Source organism: Montipora capricornis, chromosome 10, assembly GCF_036669925.1.
Source record: "Montipora capricornis isolate CH-2021 chromosome 10, ASM3666992v2, whole genome shotgun sequence".
Classification (NCBI taxonomy): domain Eukaryota; kingdom Metazoa; phylum Cnidaria; class Anthozoa; order Scleractinia; family Acroporidae; genus Montipora; species Montipora capricornis.
In genome coordinates, this window is record NC_090892.1 from 6771782 (window position 1) to 6786807 (window position 15026).

Consider the following 15026-nt stretch of genomic DNA (forward strand, 5'->3'; position numbering starts at 1 on the left):
TTTGTTTTGACTTCGCTCATTTCATTGTCAAACTTTATAACACTTGACAGAAAAAGAAACTCACAAAAACCCGGTATCTTGCCATCATTTGACACAGATGCTTCACTGTTTGACGAGTAAACATGCCGCGGTAACTTAATCACGGCGCCCGCTGAATTCCGGCCATGTCACTTTTCGATTTTGCAATTTACTTGAACATAGCAAAAATCTCCCAAAATGTTTGTCGCTGATCGTAACTTTTTATATTCTATATTCACGGTTCAAAATTAATGTTGTTTTCATGTCGTAAATATTTCATTCTCGATCGACCGTCCCGGAAACTTCCTTCTGCTCTTTCTGAAAACTTTGTATCAATAGTTATTTGCTTTTTCATCAATATTTGTTTTGCATAAAGCAAGCTAACAAAATCTGTACCTTGCTGAGATCGCATTTGTTAGCGTTAATAGTATTTTCAGTCAGATGCTTCTGTTTTTTTGACGGGTTCATTGTTTTGGTCTCCCATCCTAACACTAACCCCGCTCAAGAGGGCTTGACTTCAGTGAAGTTTAGTATTACAAAGCTGTCAGATGCTCAGAGGGCACACTTGTGGTGCAAGGAAGTTGTAAGGGAACTTGAAAATTATCAACATGTCAGCCCAGAAGCCAATGTTTCTCGCTTCTCTTTTATTTGTTATTCTTCAGAAACTGGAATGCTGTATTTCAATACCACACAATTCAGTGCCTTCTGATTTTCTGTAGCACGTATCACAGGCAAGCCAGTGTATGCTTCACGGAAGCATCTCGTCCCACTTAATATGCAATGCCTCTTTGATCTTAATTTGGAATTTTGAGGCGGCAGAATCTAGGATCGTGAAACCTTTTGTATTACAAGAGTCATGACAGGCCCTAGCTGACTGCAGGTGTCTGTAAACATGCGAAGACTTGTCCGACAAGAGATGCTCATGAGCACGTGTACAAAGGTGGCGAGTGGTCTCGCCAATGTAGCTGGCATTACAGCCAGCACACGAGAATTTATAAACAAAACGCGAACGTAGACCTTGCGGTACTGAATCTTTCACGCTGAACATGTTTCTAAGTTTAAACGTACTAAAGACCAACTTAACATCTAAATCAGCTTTACAATAATGTTTGAGTAGTTGTCTTAACTTAGTCTGGGCGATTTCAGAAAACCGGCCAACATAAGGGAGTTTATAGAAGTGCGTAGAAGTTTTCCCGGAGTTGGATGAGGCGTCCCGCCCAGTCAGAGAAGGATTCATTTTCTTAGAAAGATACCTGTGAATAATCTTGTCGATGACCCCCGACGGGAAAGATTTTTCCGTAGTAAGAAAATAAGCTTCTTGACGTCCAGATGAAAACCAACCCAGGAATTATTGGAGTATGTCGAAACATGTATTGTAAATTGAAAACTGTCCTTTCTTTTTTGAGAGTTATTGTTACTCTGCTATCTTTACGTCCGTTTGGAAATATATTATCTCAATGGAAAGCTACGGGTTTCCGAGGCTACATACCTGATACCGTACGAAAAAATTTAGAAATTTGCGGAATCCCTGCGCCAACGTCACGAGATCGTTTAGATGCCATTTTGTTTGTACTTGCAACAACCGTGAACGGCAGAAGCGATCGTGTGCTTCACCTTAGAACTAGAAGAGACCTTATAGCCTGAGAAGCGATGAAGGCTAGCAGTGCGCAGTCGAAACGTGGTAATTAAAGGGACAACATAGAGAAAGAAATATAATGAAAATATAATGATGAAAAACAACTCGAAACAACCTCGTCCTGAATACAAGTCCAACAAGTGTGAAATAAGCGGCAGATATTTAGACCGGCACATTTTGACTGGACTGAAAAGTTCGACGTTTCAGTGAACTGGGCCTTAAAGGTTTTACACGGGAGGCTTCGCCTTCCATTTCCTCGATGCAAACAGAAAGGGTGCGGATGAAAAATGCATTTTGCCATGAAATCGCTTACCGGCTGGAAGCGCAGCGGAGATAAGTATGGCAGCAACGAACCACAGCTTCATCTTGAAGAGCTTGATGTTTCCTTGAGAGTAAAAAGTTGCAAAGTGGAGGCGCTGTCTCAAAGTGTCGAAGAGGTGGCTGCAACCTTACGCTCTTCAAACACACCCTTTGTAAATATGTATATTGCTGTCAGCCAGTCTTAGCAACTAGGCAACAATGAACAATTGTTTGTGTCCCTTGTTCTAAAGTCCAGAACGACCCTCGGGACGGTGATAAATGCCACGGTTTTGCACGTGATCAGAGCGTGGCTGAGGCTGGTGGTGCTAGTTCTTGAAAATTGCCGGTTTTCTCTGTCACACCATCATCGAAACCATTCAAAAAATAAAGCCAAGAATCAAAGAGATAAAAGAAGATGAATTTTCAAACAGTCTCACAAAGGTTCAGGTCTGTGCGATGTTTCGTGCGGGAGATATTGGAAGAAATGTTTTACTCGAATTTATAAGGCTTTGTATGGAGACAGCCAGTAGTCGTCTTCTGAGGGCTCATAAACATCTATGTGAGTACTTATTCTCATACAAGGACTGTTCATATTGCAAAATCTCTGCGGATAAGTCACTTTTTTAACCTACGTGATAGCATTGTCGACCACAATTTTAATATCGTGTCACGCAAAAGCTTAGAAATTCAACCTTGCTTTATCACAAGACGAAAAACCCTATCAAACTGAAAATTTGTGAGAAGACAATTCTTCAGCTGTTCTAATAACTAACCAAAGTAAATTCTCAAAAGGATTGATAATCCCTTGCTTTCGAGTTTTGATGACGTCACGTGAAAACCAACACCAAGACCAAGAGCCTGTGGCTAACAGAGAAAGGAAGAAAAAAGCTCCATTTTTAATTTCTAGAGGAACAGAATCGAAAACCTAGTGGAGCGGAAGGTTCATAGGTACATCTACAGTGTTAAAAACATGCAAGTATTTATGGTTTTACAGGTGTACTGTTTATGTTTATCTGGAGGTCGTCCCGGAAATATTATATAAGGGAGCTTAAGCAAGGACGACGGCGACGGCTACGAGAACGCCACATAACAATAGGTTTAATTAGCAAAAACAATGCTTCTGCACGCCCTGCACGGGCGTTTTACATTTTGATACATTTCTTTGCCGTTCTCATCTTGACAACGACGTGAAATGATCAAATTTGAGGTTGTGTGGAGGACGAGAGCACCCGACGATGACTTTTCAATTTTCTCTCTTAATATCCACATCGTTCTCACCAATTTTCTTCTTGGAATGTGGACTCGCATTTTCCATGCCGAGCGACTTAAAGAATGATCACAAAATTATGGCAGGAACGGGAAGTAATATCTTCAGACAACGTTCTCGTAGCCGTCGTCGTCGCCCTTGCTTAAGGTCCCTAATTATTGAGCGTATAGTCACTAAAACATGAAACGACCGAAAACCACCAAAAATCAACCTCAAAAACATCTACAACCACTCAAAAACAATCGAATAGTTTCTAATATCAATGATATTGCAAGTTTAAAATTAATTTATACTATTTTAACAAAGCTGCACTGATTCATATGATCACAAGAGTCCTGGTGGACAATTTTTTACAAATATATAACAAATTTTAAAAATACTCATCTAACTTTTTATAGGACATAATTCCCTATTTTATTACGTTTAGTGGTGTTGTGTAAACCACAAGAATTTGAATGGAAAGTTCTGACACATCTTCGTAGGTAGTAGCCAAAACGCGGGGCCGGGGCCGGGGTCGGGGTCGGGGTGTCTTTTTTTCCCCAATTTGGTTTGTTTCAATTTTTGTCGTTATTCTTCTCTACTATTATTTTCGAATGACCGGCATCTGTCCTTCATTTATGGTGGAAATTAGTTAAAAAATTAAGGAACCTACGGAAAGCTACGAAAGGTCTTAAATTAAGGGACATCTCAGATTTTTTCTAAATCGGACTTGTTTTTTTGTGTTAATTGTAAAATCGAAGTTGGTTTTTGCGAGCATCTAGCTTTTTCTTTCCAAAAATCGGAGTTTGTTTTTCGAAATTAAGAGAATTTCCGAAATTGCTGAAATTGGAGTTTATGGAATATACGCCAACTGCCAGAGACACCGAAGACTCACTGAGCTCCACACTTTAAAAACAGAATCACAGTTCCACGATGATCGCCAAAGACGCTAAAGCCACGGCTGTGTTCATTGCCGTGGCTTTAGCTTCTTCGGTTCCCACGGCCTGCTCCCGTCTGACCTTGTAGCTTAGTCGGTAGAGCGGCGGAGACCTGGCCCGAAGGTCGTGGGTTCAATTCCCACCCTGGTCAGAGTTTTTCTCTGTCCATGTGTGGGCCCATTTCCATCAGTAGGGCTAACACTCACATGATTCATATGGGATAGAAACTCTAGCAGTAGACATTACACTCTATTCAGTTAACTCATGTAGAAGATAGTAACTTTTTTTCATAGATACGTTTTACTGCATCCTTGTACTCCAAAGAAGAATGAACTGACAAAGTAAAAATGAAGAACAAACTATGCGATACAATCATTACAAAACTAATGTACTCTCCAGTCCAAACAAAGTGTAGAACACTACCTAACAAAACACAATAGCACTGCCCCAATTCAATTATAATTATACGGTCAACTGGAGGGCAGTAGAGATGATATAACACAATGATAATTACATTTGACTTTGATGGTTGGATAAATTTTGGGGTATTCGGGAAGCAGTGAACAAACAAATGAAACTAATGTTAACAGTGAAGATATACTGCTGTTCCACATGACCAATGTGTTATGTATCGGGAAACGGAATACTGTCCTCAAAAACTTCAAGTGGTGCCCAACAGCGGAGACTGTGTCACACATGCCTAGCACAGGAAATCCAACAAAATACAACACAATGCGAGCTGCCTGGCAGGAATTTATATACTACAGTCCCAGACATAAACAACATGGCCCCAACAAGCGAAGCCATGAAAAGTCTGCTTACGAGCCAAGTGGCCCATTAAGCCGGAGCGTATCCCGGTTTCTGTAGCATGAAGCGACTAGGAATATTTCTGTTCCCCTCTGGATGGGAGGCCAGTCCATCGTAGGGTTAACCACAGCATTAAATTCGCCGGTATCTATTTATACACATGGGTGCATGGAGAGAGGCACCGTGGGAGTAAAGTGTCTTGCCCAAGAACACAACACAATGTCCCTGGCCAGGACCCGGACCACTCGCTCCGGACTCGAGCATCCAACCATGAGGCCACCGCACCTCCCTGCAAGAAAACTGATGAATACTTGCAACATCAACCTGCACATTAATTACCCTTGAACATGGAAAACAAAACCGAATTTAATGCTGTGGGTAACCCTGCGATGGACTGGCCTCCCATCCAGGGGGGAGTAGAAATATTCTAGTCGCTTCATGCTACAGAGAACCGGGATAAGCTCCAGCGTAATGGGCCACTTGGCTCGTAAGCAGACTTTTCATGGCTTCGCTTGTTCGAGCCTAACAGAGACCTACAGTCACATGGCTGTAAATTTTCCAGCAACAGTGCTGCTTGAGTACCATCCAACATAATGACCAGCGATGCAAGAGATGCTCATTCGTGCAGTGTGTCCATGCTATTTCACGGGAAAAGATTGTACATCTAAATTAAACCCATTGATTGATTGACAAAGGACATTTACCGTCGTAACCACAAGGCGCTGTAAGGCGTCGTTCGGTGCAATAAAATAATCTTTAATCGGTTTACTAGGTGTGTGAATGTCAAAACATCCAGTCGTGTTTTCCCCACTATGAGACCGCGCACCGGTGGCTCAGTTGGTTGAGCACCGGGCTGCCATGCGTGAGTTCGACTCAGGCCCGGACCAACACTCAGGGTCTTTAAATAACTGAGGAGAAAGTGCTGCCTTTGCAATTACATCCGCAAATGGTTAGACTTTCAAGTCTTCTCGGATAAGGACGATAAGCGGGAGGTACCGTCTCACAAATAACTTCCACGTTCATTAGTTCCCTGTTGGACGTTAAAGAACCCACACACTATTTTAGAAGAGTAGGGGATGAAGTTCCCGGTGTTCAGGCTGTCCTCTGTTTGTATATGGGTGGGTGGGTATAGCAGGTCCACATCAGCTGAATAGCTGCTAAACCTTCAACCTGCTCAAATAAATAAATAAATAAATAAATAACAAACAAACAAACAAAAGTACGGAGGAAAAATATCTGTTTGAATACATGTCAACATCGCGTGAGCGGCACTTCTGTCCTATCAGTTCTTTACTCGACGAAGAACACAAAGGAGTTTGCCTTGCATGCCATTCCTCCACTTTGCTCAAACTCTTGAAAAACCTGTAACAATTTTTCAATCATAAGAAGATTTCCCATCGGTGTCCGCGGTTTGTGATACGAAGGACACTTTCACGAGCTGAACTTGCGACTTGACGCACTGCAAACACTCTTCACTTTCAGGTTCCACTTCCAGCTGTATGCTATGTCGAATCCTTGGACGACCATCCAAATCGAACATGGCGGATCGAAAAACTCACGGCGAAAAAGGAGAAGTTGAATACGTCAACAAAGCAATTGCGTAGCCAGCAAAGTATTTCGATTAAGGGAGGAAAACAGGGGAAGAAACACACCGCAACCCCTCCTCCGCCATGAATCGAAACCTTTCTGTTGTTCGGATTTTGGATCAAAAGCTTTGAGCATGACACAACTATAAAAAACCTCAACTTGGGAAACTGAAGGCTCAAGAAAAGGAAGAGACGAGCGCGTAGAGCTCTAAACCGTGAAAAGGGCTATACAGTCGTACAAACGGCACTTGATTGACAGAGAGGGAGAGGAACTATCCCTTTTATAGGCAGTGTCCTTGTTTAAAGAAGCCATAAGTGTCAAAGTGTGCTTACGATTGGGAAATCGGCATTTAAATCTTAAAATCCAGATCTTCGGATTTCTAATCGAACACAAAATCTGAAAACGAATTTTGTCGCAGATTCACTAATTGGAAATCCATGTCGGGTAAGGATTTCAATTAACAAAATCCGTCGCGAAATCCGTTTTCGGATTTTGTGTTCGATTGGAAATCCGAAGACCTGGATTTTAAGATCTAAATCCGGATTTACAATAATTCTACATTGTTTTACATACAAGAGTACTGTTTGAAGCCATATGGAACTATTTTTGACAAAGGAGGAACGCGTGCATCTCGGCAATGAGAATGGAGAAAAGGCATTATAGGCGCAAGAAACAATTTAACATAAGTATTAAATTAAAATTAATAAAACATTTTTTACAAAGTGATTTTTAAGAGCGACTTTAATAATAATAATAAGATAATGATAATGATAATGATAATGATAATGATAATAATAATAATAGTAATACTGAATTTTTGTAAATGGATCTCAATAATCTCTTCTCATGATCAAACACTACTAATTCAAACTAAAAGGTATTTTTGCGCAGTTTTATGCATATGCAGGAAGCAGATCTCAACAAGTGTTATTAAAACCCAAAAAGAAATTTGAGTGTTAAAAATACCGTGGTTGTAATCAGGCATGATTTAAAACGAAATTGCAGCGTTGACACTGATTAACACACAGTCACGCGTTAGTCACCTACTTGCCTATTTTACCATCGTGAGTCACATTTGCATACGTAACTGATGAAGGTCACCGAAGTGATCGAGACGTTTTAACATTTTTAAAAACTTTTAAAAAAGTTAAAACGCTGCAATTTCGTTTTAAATTTGAGGATAAACAAGCATTTTTCAAAGATAATTAATCAATAATATTAGCAAAAAACTTTAAAATACAAAACAATTCATGGCGTTCCTTTCCAAATGAAAGCCTAAATTTAACTCTGAAAAATGCATGGTTGGCCCCAATTTTGTTTTTGGATACCAAGAGCACTTGCTAAGTTCTGCTTTCTCTGCATAAATTTGAACCGCGCAAAAATATCCCTGCATTAGTAAGCACTGCCGATAGGAAATCAGAGTATCTGGAGTGCGCAGAATGTATGCGCAATAACAATAGTAGACACCATCCTTAACACCTCCTAGTGCAAAATCTTGTCTGCAATCAACAAGTGCTTTCCAGCTCGCTTTACTTACAGTCTCAGTGAAACGCATCTCGATCATGTCAAAAGTCGTTGATACCTTGGTGTCACATGTACCTCCTAGCTGAGATGGTCTGCTCATATAAACAACATTGTCAATATATATATATAAAACGCACAGAACCTCGAGGGTTGCCCGCCGTATACTGAAGCCTTGTAATGCTACATTTAAATCTGGAGCTTACCTAACTCTAGTCAGACTACAACTTGAGTATGCCTCAACTGCACGGAGTCCATACGAAAACAAGTCAGTCAACAAGTTGTCTAAGGTAGTACCTCTTGTTGAACACTATATTTCATTGGCTGTATAGTGTCGTACTTCCTATTGTCTTCTGTGCTAATTCCATTGTTATCTTTGTTCATTCTGTATTGTTCTTTTGGCCAATCTTGAAGCCTGTTCAATGACGTACGACACGACCCAACAAGTTGGAACACGTACAGAGAAATGCTGCACGTCTTGTTACGTTTTGTTACTAAGAACCAATTATCATCAATATCATTGGAAGAGAAATTAGTGTTAATGAAAGAAGGAGGAGTGGATGTATTGTTGATCAGGTGATGATGGAAAAATATAAAGCCTAATTTAAACTAGCAAGTTTTCCTTGACAAGTTTTCCTTGGCAGTGTAAATGGAAAAATATGACAAGTTTTTCCTTGACAAGTGTCCTTGTTCAAAAACTAGCATGCTAGTTTTTGAACAAGGACACTTGTCAAGGACGAAATTTGCTAGTGTAAATTACTTGTCAAGTGCACTTGTAAAGGAAAACTTGTCATATTTTCCAGTTACACTACCAAGGAAAACTTGTAATTATAAAGGAAAAACTTGTCAAGTAAAACTTGCAAGTGCGTGCAGTCGGCAAGTTTTCCTTGACAAGTGGGGTTGTCAAGGAAAACGTGCTACTGTAAATGAGGCTTAAATGTCAAAACAGCTTGGGAGATTTGGGAGGGTAGACATGTGTATCAAAAAACACTTACCTTGAGAAATGTCAAGGTGAAAACTGTGATAAATAGAGAGTATGACTGCAACCTTTCTCACGCCCGACGAACTTCTTAATGAAACCACAGGCTCCCCAAGGTCAGTGTGAGAGAAAGCCAACATGGCCGACAAAAATAATATGATTTGTATGGGAATCCCGATAAAAGGCTTAAGGAGATAATTACATTAAAAAGCCTTAGTTATTGCCATTGTGGGTAGCTCCCTTCCTGTGTGGTTATTTTCCAGATCCAATATAACCTGCGATAAGGCGTACTTTTCTTTAAACTGGGCGGAAAAGATACGCCTGATCATAGTTAGTAGAGGAGACTAGTCTCCTCTACTTGGCCTGATACAATTTCTTAACGAGTTGTCTGCCGCCCACTTGTCAAGAGTGATGTTATCATGTGTCATGCTATAAATGTGAGCCAAGCAGATTTTACCGGAAATTACCTGCAAGTTGCGATTCAAGGAAAGACGCGACGAAAACAAAATAGAACTCTTGCTGGAATGTCTGCGAAGTCAGCCTTTATCAAATGCAAATCCCGCTTGAGTTGGTACGGTTTCCCTGTTCAAACCATCAAGGAGCAAAGAATTTCATAGTAAAATTGGAGAAAAAGCCGAATACTTCATGCTATCATCAAGCGCAATCAACAGTACAATGAACTTTATTTCAACTCGATTATTTGAGGTGGCAATAAAAGATGCTAATATCACTCTGTAATATGAGGAAAATGTCTACAATCATGCAGTTTTCCAGCTACTCAACTATCATTTTGTGAAAAGTATGTTCCGTAAACAATGTCGAATTTCTCTGTCAAGCTCGGCTGATTCCCCAAATGTGACTGCTTACTTTCAATTCGTAATAATCAAAAACAAGTAAAAACACTTGATCAGAAACCATCTGCAGGGTCTTCAGTAAGTGTTATTTCTTTTGAATTATCAAATAATATATTTATTTTTTGTTAAATTTTGCTGAGTCTGTTTGTAGCCGGATAAATCCAAACTTTGTGATTATTTCGGCACAGTCCCCTAAAAGTTCTACATTTTGAGCGCAAGTGGCAACCGACCTTTTTGCAATTCTGTAACCAATCGGAGCGAGGCTCCAAGAGCTCTATTGTTTTTCGGCCAATCAGAGTAAAACCCAGATTCTGGACTTCCGGCAGACGAATCGTTATCAGGCGTACCTTTTACGTCCTGTCTAAAGAAAAGTACGCATGATCGTGTGATGTCACAAATAAGACGCATCTCAAACAGAGGAATTTGGTTCAACTCATCTGTAGTCATCGCCAGTTATGCTGTTTCAACTGAAGATTGCAGTGTAAGTCAAGAAAAGTGGCAGGAGGAAATTCAACCAGATGTTAGAGAAAAACCTTTAAATCCTACTGTTATCAGTACTTTCTTGCGGGGGTTTTTGTTGTACAACGCAAAGAATATCATTACGAACGTTGGTGTGAGGCCACCATTTTGGAATCGCAACAAGTGTAAGACTGGGACGAGTTCAACATACAAGGTGGTAGCCTGGGACCACACTCGGCAGTTCGGGTTACATCCTCGGCAACCAAGTTTCTCCCTCAATTGAAGGATTATTCTTAATTGTCAATTTCTTCCAATAGTCCATTACCGAGTTGCTGCATGCCTCAGTTTCAACTCGAGTGCGGGTGCACAACCATTCAAATGGAAATGAGTTGGGTATTCTTATTCAAATCAAACTCATTTCCCTTACAATAGTTGAGCACCAAGATTCACTTCGAAACCGAGACAAACAGCAACTCGGAAATGGCCCATTAGCTCCCATTGAAGTATTATCGTTCATTTTGGACACTGAAAGCTTGATAGGGATCATGGGAAATGAACATATATCCTGCCGAACCCCAACTCACACGGACTCGAAGCGTGGGAACATGTGCATAATAACCCCTTCACTTAACCACTAGACTACCACATCACTAACTGCGAGAATGTCATTTTTCTGGGTACGAGATTATGATCTACGCTGACCAAAAGAGCAGCACCGATCGTTGCCGATGAGCTGTATATGAAATGGTATATGAAATGAGTCATATATGAACTGCGGATATGAAATCAAGTGAAGCTATGATCTTCCGGTTCAAACCCCGTTGAAGTCCTGAATTTTTCAGGCTTCTTTACGCAATTGTAAATATTGCGTTCATAACTGCCAAGATCACAGCTTCACTTGATTTCATATCCGCAGTTCATATATGATTCGTTTCATATACCATTTCATCATCGATTCATTCCTCACGGAACCATTAGAACCCACAAATGACCAGCTCCCAACGTCAGTGGCTTCATGGTTAGAGCGTCGCACCGGAATCGCGAGGTCACGGGTTCAAACCCCGTTGAAGTCCTGAATTTTTCAGGCTTTGCGTTCATAACTGCGAAGATCATAGCTTCACTTGATTTCATATCCGCAGTTCATATATGATTCATTTCATATACCATTTCATCACAGTAGAATCATTAACTTAGCCTGCAATGGCGTCGAAAGTCATGTAACCCGAATGGCGTTTTAGTGGATCCTTAAACAAAATATACCCATATGGAGCTCAATAATGGAAAGTCAGTTGGATAAACTAGGCAGGCGGCGAAAACCAAACACCTGGAATCTTAAAAGCGACGAGTAATGGACTTCGACAACAATCTATCGCCCGTCGAGCCAAAATCAAAGTGAGCTGTATTTCAAATATTTTACCAAGTGCGCTGTTATGTAGAACACTGAAACCAAATGGAAAATTCTCTGGTAACTTATGGGTTCAACAAAGACAGAGAACGAATCGAACACCTTACGTGGATCTGTGATCAACTCTGCACAGTATTCAGTAAAAACATATTGGAAATGTGACAGCCAAGAATTATTGGAAAGAAAGCTTGTCGTCTATTTTGTGCTTTATTATTCAATGAAAAGGTTCTTCGTGGAAACGGTTTGATCCTGAAATTTAGTTTGTTGCAATATTGCGCATATTTGACACGATTGAGTTTCTTCTCTTCGCGCACGTAATGAAATAGAAGGGGTTTTTGCCTCTAATAGCAAATATCATATGTTGTTTGCTTTAAAAAATTGTTCGCTGGAAAAGGTGGCCTTTATGAACTCATCATGTTTTATGACATGCTTTATAGTTTTTATGGCAATAGTAAAGCATTTTCTTGTCTTTTTTTTTTATTCAAGGAAAAGGTTCTTCAGGAAACCTGAAGTACATGGTAATTTGATGCGATTGAGTTTCTTGTCTTCACGCACGCAATGAAATAGGAAGAGGTTTTCGCCTCTACGAGCAAATATGTTGTTTGTTTCAATAAATTTTTCGCTGGAAAAGGATTCTGTGGTATTATCATATGACCCGTACGGCCCCGCGCGCGCTTTCATTGCAAAACTATTGAGAAAATCCCCGTATGAGGGCCGTACTCGATGGCGCGAGCAGGGCCGGAAAAAGCCGTCCCGCCCTGCTAGGATCGCGTACGTCCCTCATACGGGGATTTTCTCAATAGTTTTGCAATGAAAGCGCGCGCGAGATGCGAACTAAAACAACTTTTCGGTCAAAATGAGCGACGTAAGTGAACATTCCGAATTTTGTTGCCCGAAAAAGAGAAAAAAAGGAAAAGCGGGTTGCTCATATGATAAAATGCTTATTGACTGAGTTAGGTCGGGCCGGACGGGAAAATATTTGGCCCTCGGTCATGGCGCACGGACCTCGCTACGCTCGGTCCGTACGCCATGATCTCGGACCAAATATTTTCCCGTCCGGCTCTCCCACTCAGTCAATAAGTACATATTTTCTGCCTTTGTGAATTATAAGGGGCCGACCATTTAACTTTTGGGTGCGGGGGTGGGTGATTTTGAAAAAAACATTTCCTACAAGCGCTTGTCGGAAGAAAATAATTACATGCAGAACAAATGTAACAGAAAGCTTATGGGAAAAAAAGGAGAAAAAATATCCTGCACACCAGATTGCTAGGAAAATAAATTCTTGCTGACCAGAAACCTCGCGATTCCGGTGCGACGCTCTAACCAACTGAGCTATGAAGCCACTGACGCTGGGAGCTGGTCATTTGTGGGTTCTAATGGTCCCGTGAGGATAAATGCTTCAAAATATAAAAAACATGTTGCAATCTGCTCGGCTGATTGCAATGCTTTGGCCCGTGAAACAGAAATACCAAAATTAATTCACGGCGGTAATTTGAGAAGCGGAACACTGAAAGGGACAATTTTGCGGGTCATTTGCGACCTCAATTTTCTTTCGCAAGGTATGCCAGACCGTAGATGTGGTATTTACTGCTTGTTATAAGGGATCACGATCTGACTCCACCCTATGAGGTTCTCTGATTGGGCGGAAAAAAGACAATTGCGGAAATTTTCTGCCCAATCAGAAAATTAGAATTTAAATTTGCTCTGGAACTTGTCCGTTAAAGCATAGTTCCCAGGGGCTCTTCTCGCCTTACTTGAAAACTTTACGCCAGTCCCGATTTTAGCTGACTGAAAAGAGCAAAAATTCTCAGTTGAGACCACAGAAAAAAGCTCTGGGAACAAGGTTGCATTAAAGCGCAAAGAAGACTAACTTGCACTCTTTACATGATTTATGAAATTTCGTATATTTGAACTGTGGAATGGACATTAACCCTTTGACTCCCAGAAGTGATCAGCATGCAAACTCTCCTCACAATTTCAATGAACTATCAGTCAGACAGGTACTGAGAATGAAGATTATTATCAGGTCAAGAGGTTTGATATTGATATGACACCAAATTCTCATGCCTTCCCAACAAAGAAATCTATGGTACTCATTGGGAGAATGAACGTTTTCATCTTGGGAATGAAAGGGTTAATGTGATAATAATCCAAGCTTGAAGGGATTCAAACCCATGAATCCCTTTCAAGCCTGAACTTTTTCAGGCATGCTTGCAACTGCTTAAGAAGCAGCTTTAACCTACCTGTGATGATCTTCCAACTTTCAAATTTGGGGTAACCACGCATTTTTCAAAGATAATGCATGAATAGTATTTGTAAAAAGCTTTAAAATACAAAGCAATGTATGGCGTTCTTTCTCAAATTGAAGCTTATCACTCAAAAATGCATGTTTACCCCCAATTTTCTTTTTGGATACCAAGAGTTGTTACTAAGATCTATTTTCTCCGGTAGTTTTAAACCATGCAAAAATATCCCTGTATTAGTAAGCATCGGCGATAGGAAACCCGAGTACCTGAGTATGCGCAGAACGTATGCGCAATAACAATAGTAGGCACCGTCCTTAACCCATTCACTCCTCTGAAGGCACCCTAAGATGCATGCCCTCAGTTGACAAGGAAAATCGTCTGGCATTAGACAGAATCAGGAACCTGTGACCTGGAGCCTACAACTCCATCGTGTTTGTGTCATGGTGTTTTCACAGACAGATTTATTTTTAGATTGAATTTCCCGTGAATGAGACTCCAACAGAAGCCCAATGACCAATTACAAGAAATTAACCTGCCGTCGTAGTGTCACCAAACCTGAACTGCCTTAGTTATTTTTTTCAGAAAAGGTAATCTAAAAATAGGTTGGGTTTCCGAAATCCCGTGACATAGGCTCAGTGTGGGAGTTGTAGGCTCCTCTGTTCCTGACAGAGGAGAGTCTGGGAGTCTCACTCCCAGAGGTTAATGGAGGGGCACAGTTTTTGACTGCTTAACCGATTCACTCCTCAGGTGCCCCTTGGATGCCCCAACTGGATGAGTAAAATCGTCTGGCATTTGACAGAGTAAAATCTGTTAAGTCTCACTGCCAGGGGGTCAATGGGTTAACAGTCACCCCCTACTCCACTTCATCTAATTCAAATTCACTGGGATAGTATTGTTGTTTCCACAGCTGAAGAGTGTTGAGTGGAATCTTACGGAATGCAATACTAAGTTTTTCAGTGAGTGATTAACCCATTGACTCCCAGGGGTTTCCCACTGACGAGTAAAATCGTCTGGCCTTCGACAGAGTAAA

At 40.8% G+C, this 15026-nt stretch overlaps 1 protein-coding gene across 1 annotated transcript in view; it reads right to left on the reverse strand.

The window, feature by feature from the left end:
* The window catches only part of LOC138019827 (uncharacterized), a 23811-nt gene extending 21681 nt beyond the window's left edge, over nucleotides 1–2130 (reverse strand). The window contains exon 1 of the mRNA XM_068866742.1: nucleotides 1968–2130. Coding sequence (XP_068722843.1) covers nucleotides 1968–2019 — 52 coding nt within the window. The 5' untranslated portion in view covers nucleotides 2020–2130. The remainder of the gene's footprint in view (nucleotides 1–1967) is intronic.
* Nucleotides 2131–15026: the final 12896 nt, after the last annotated feature.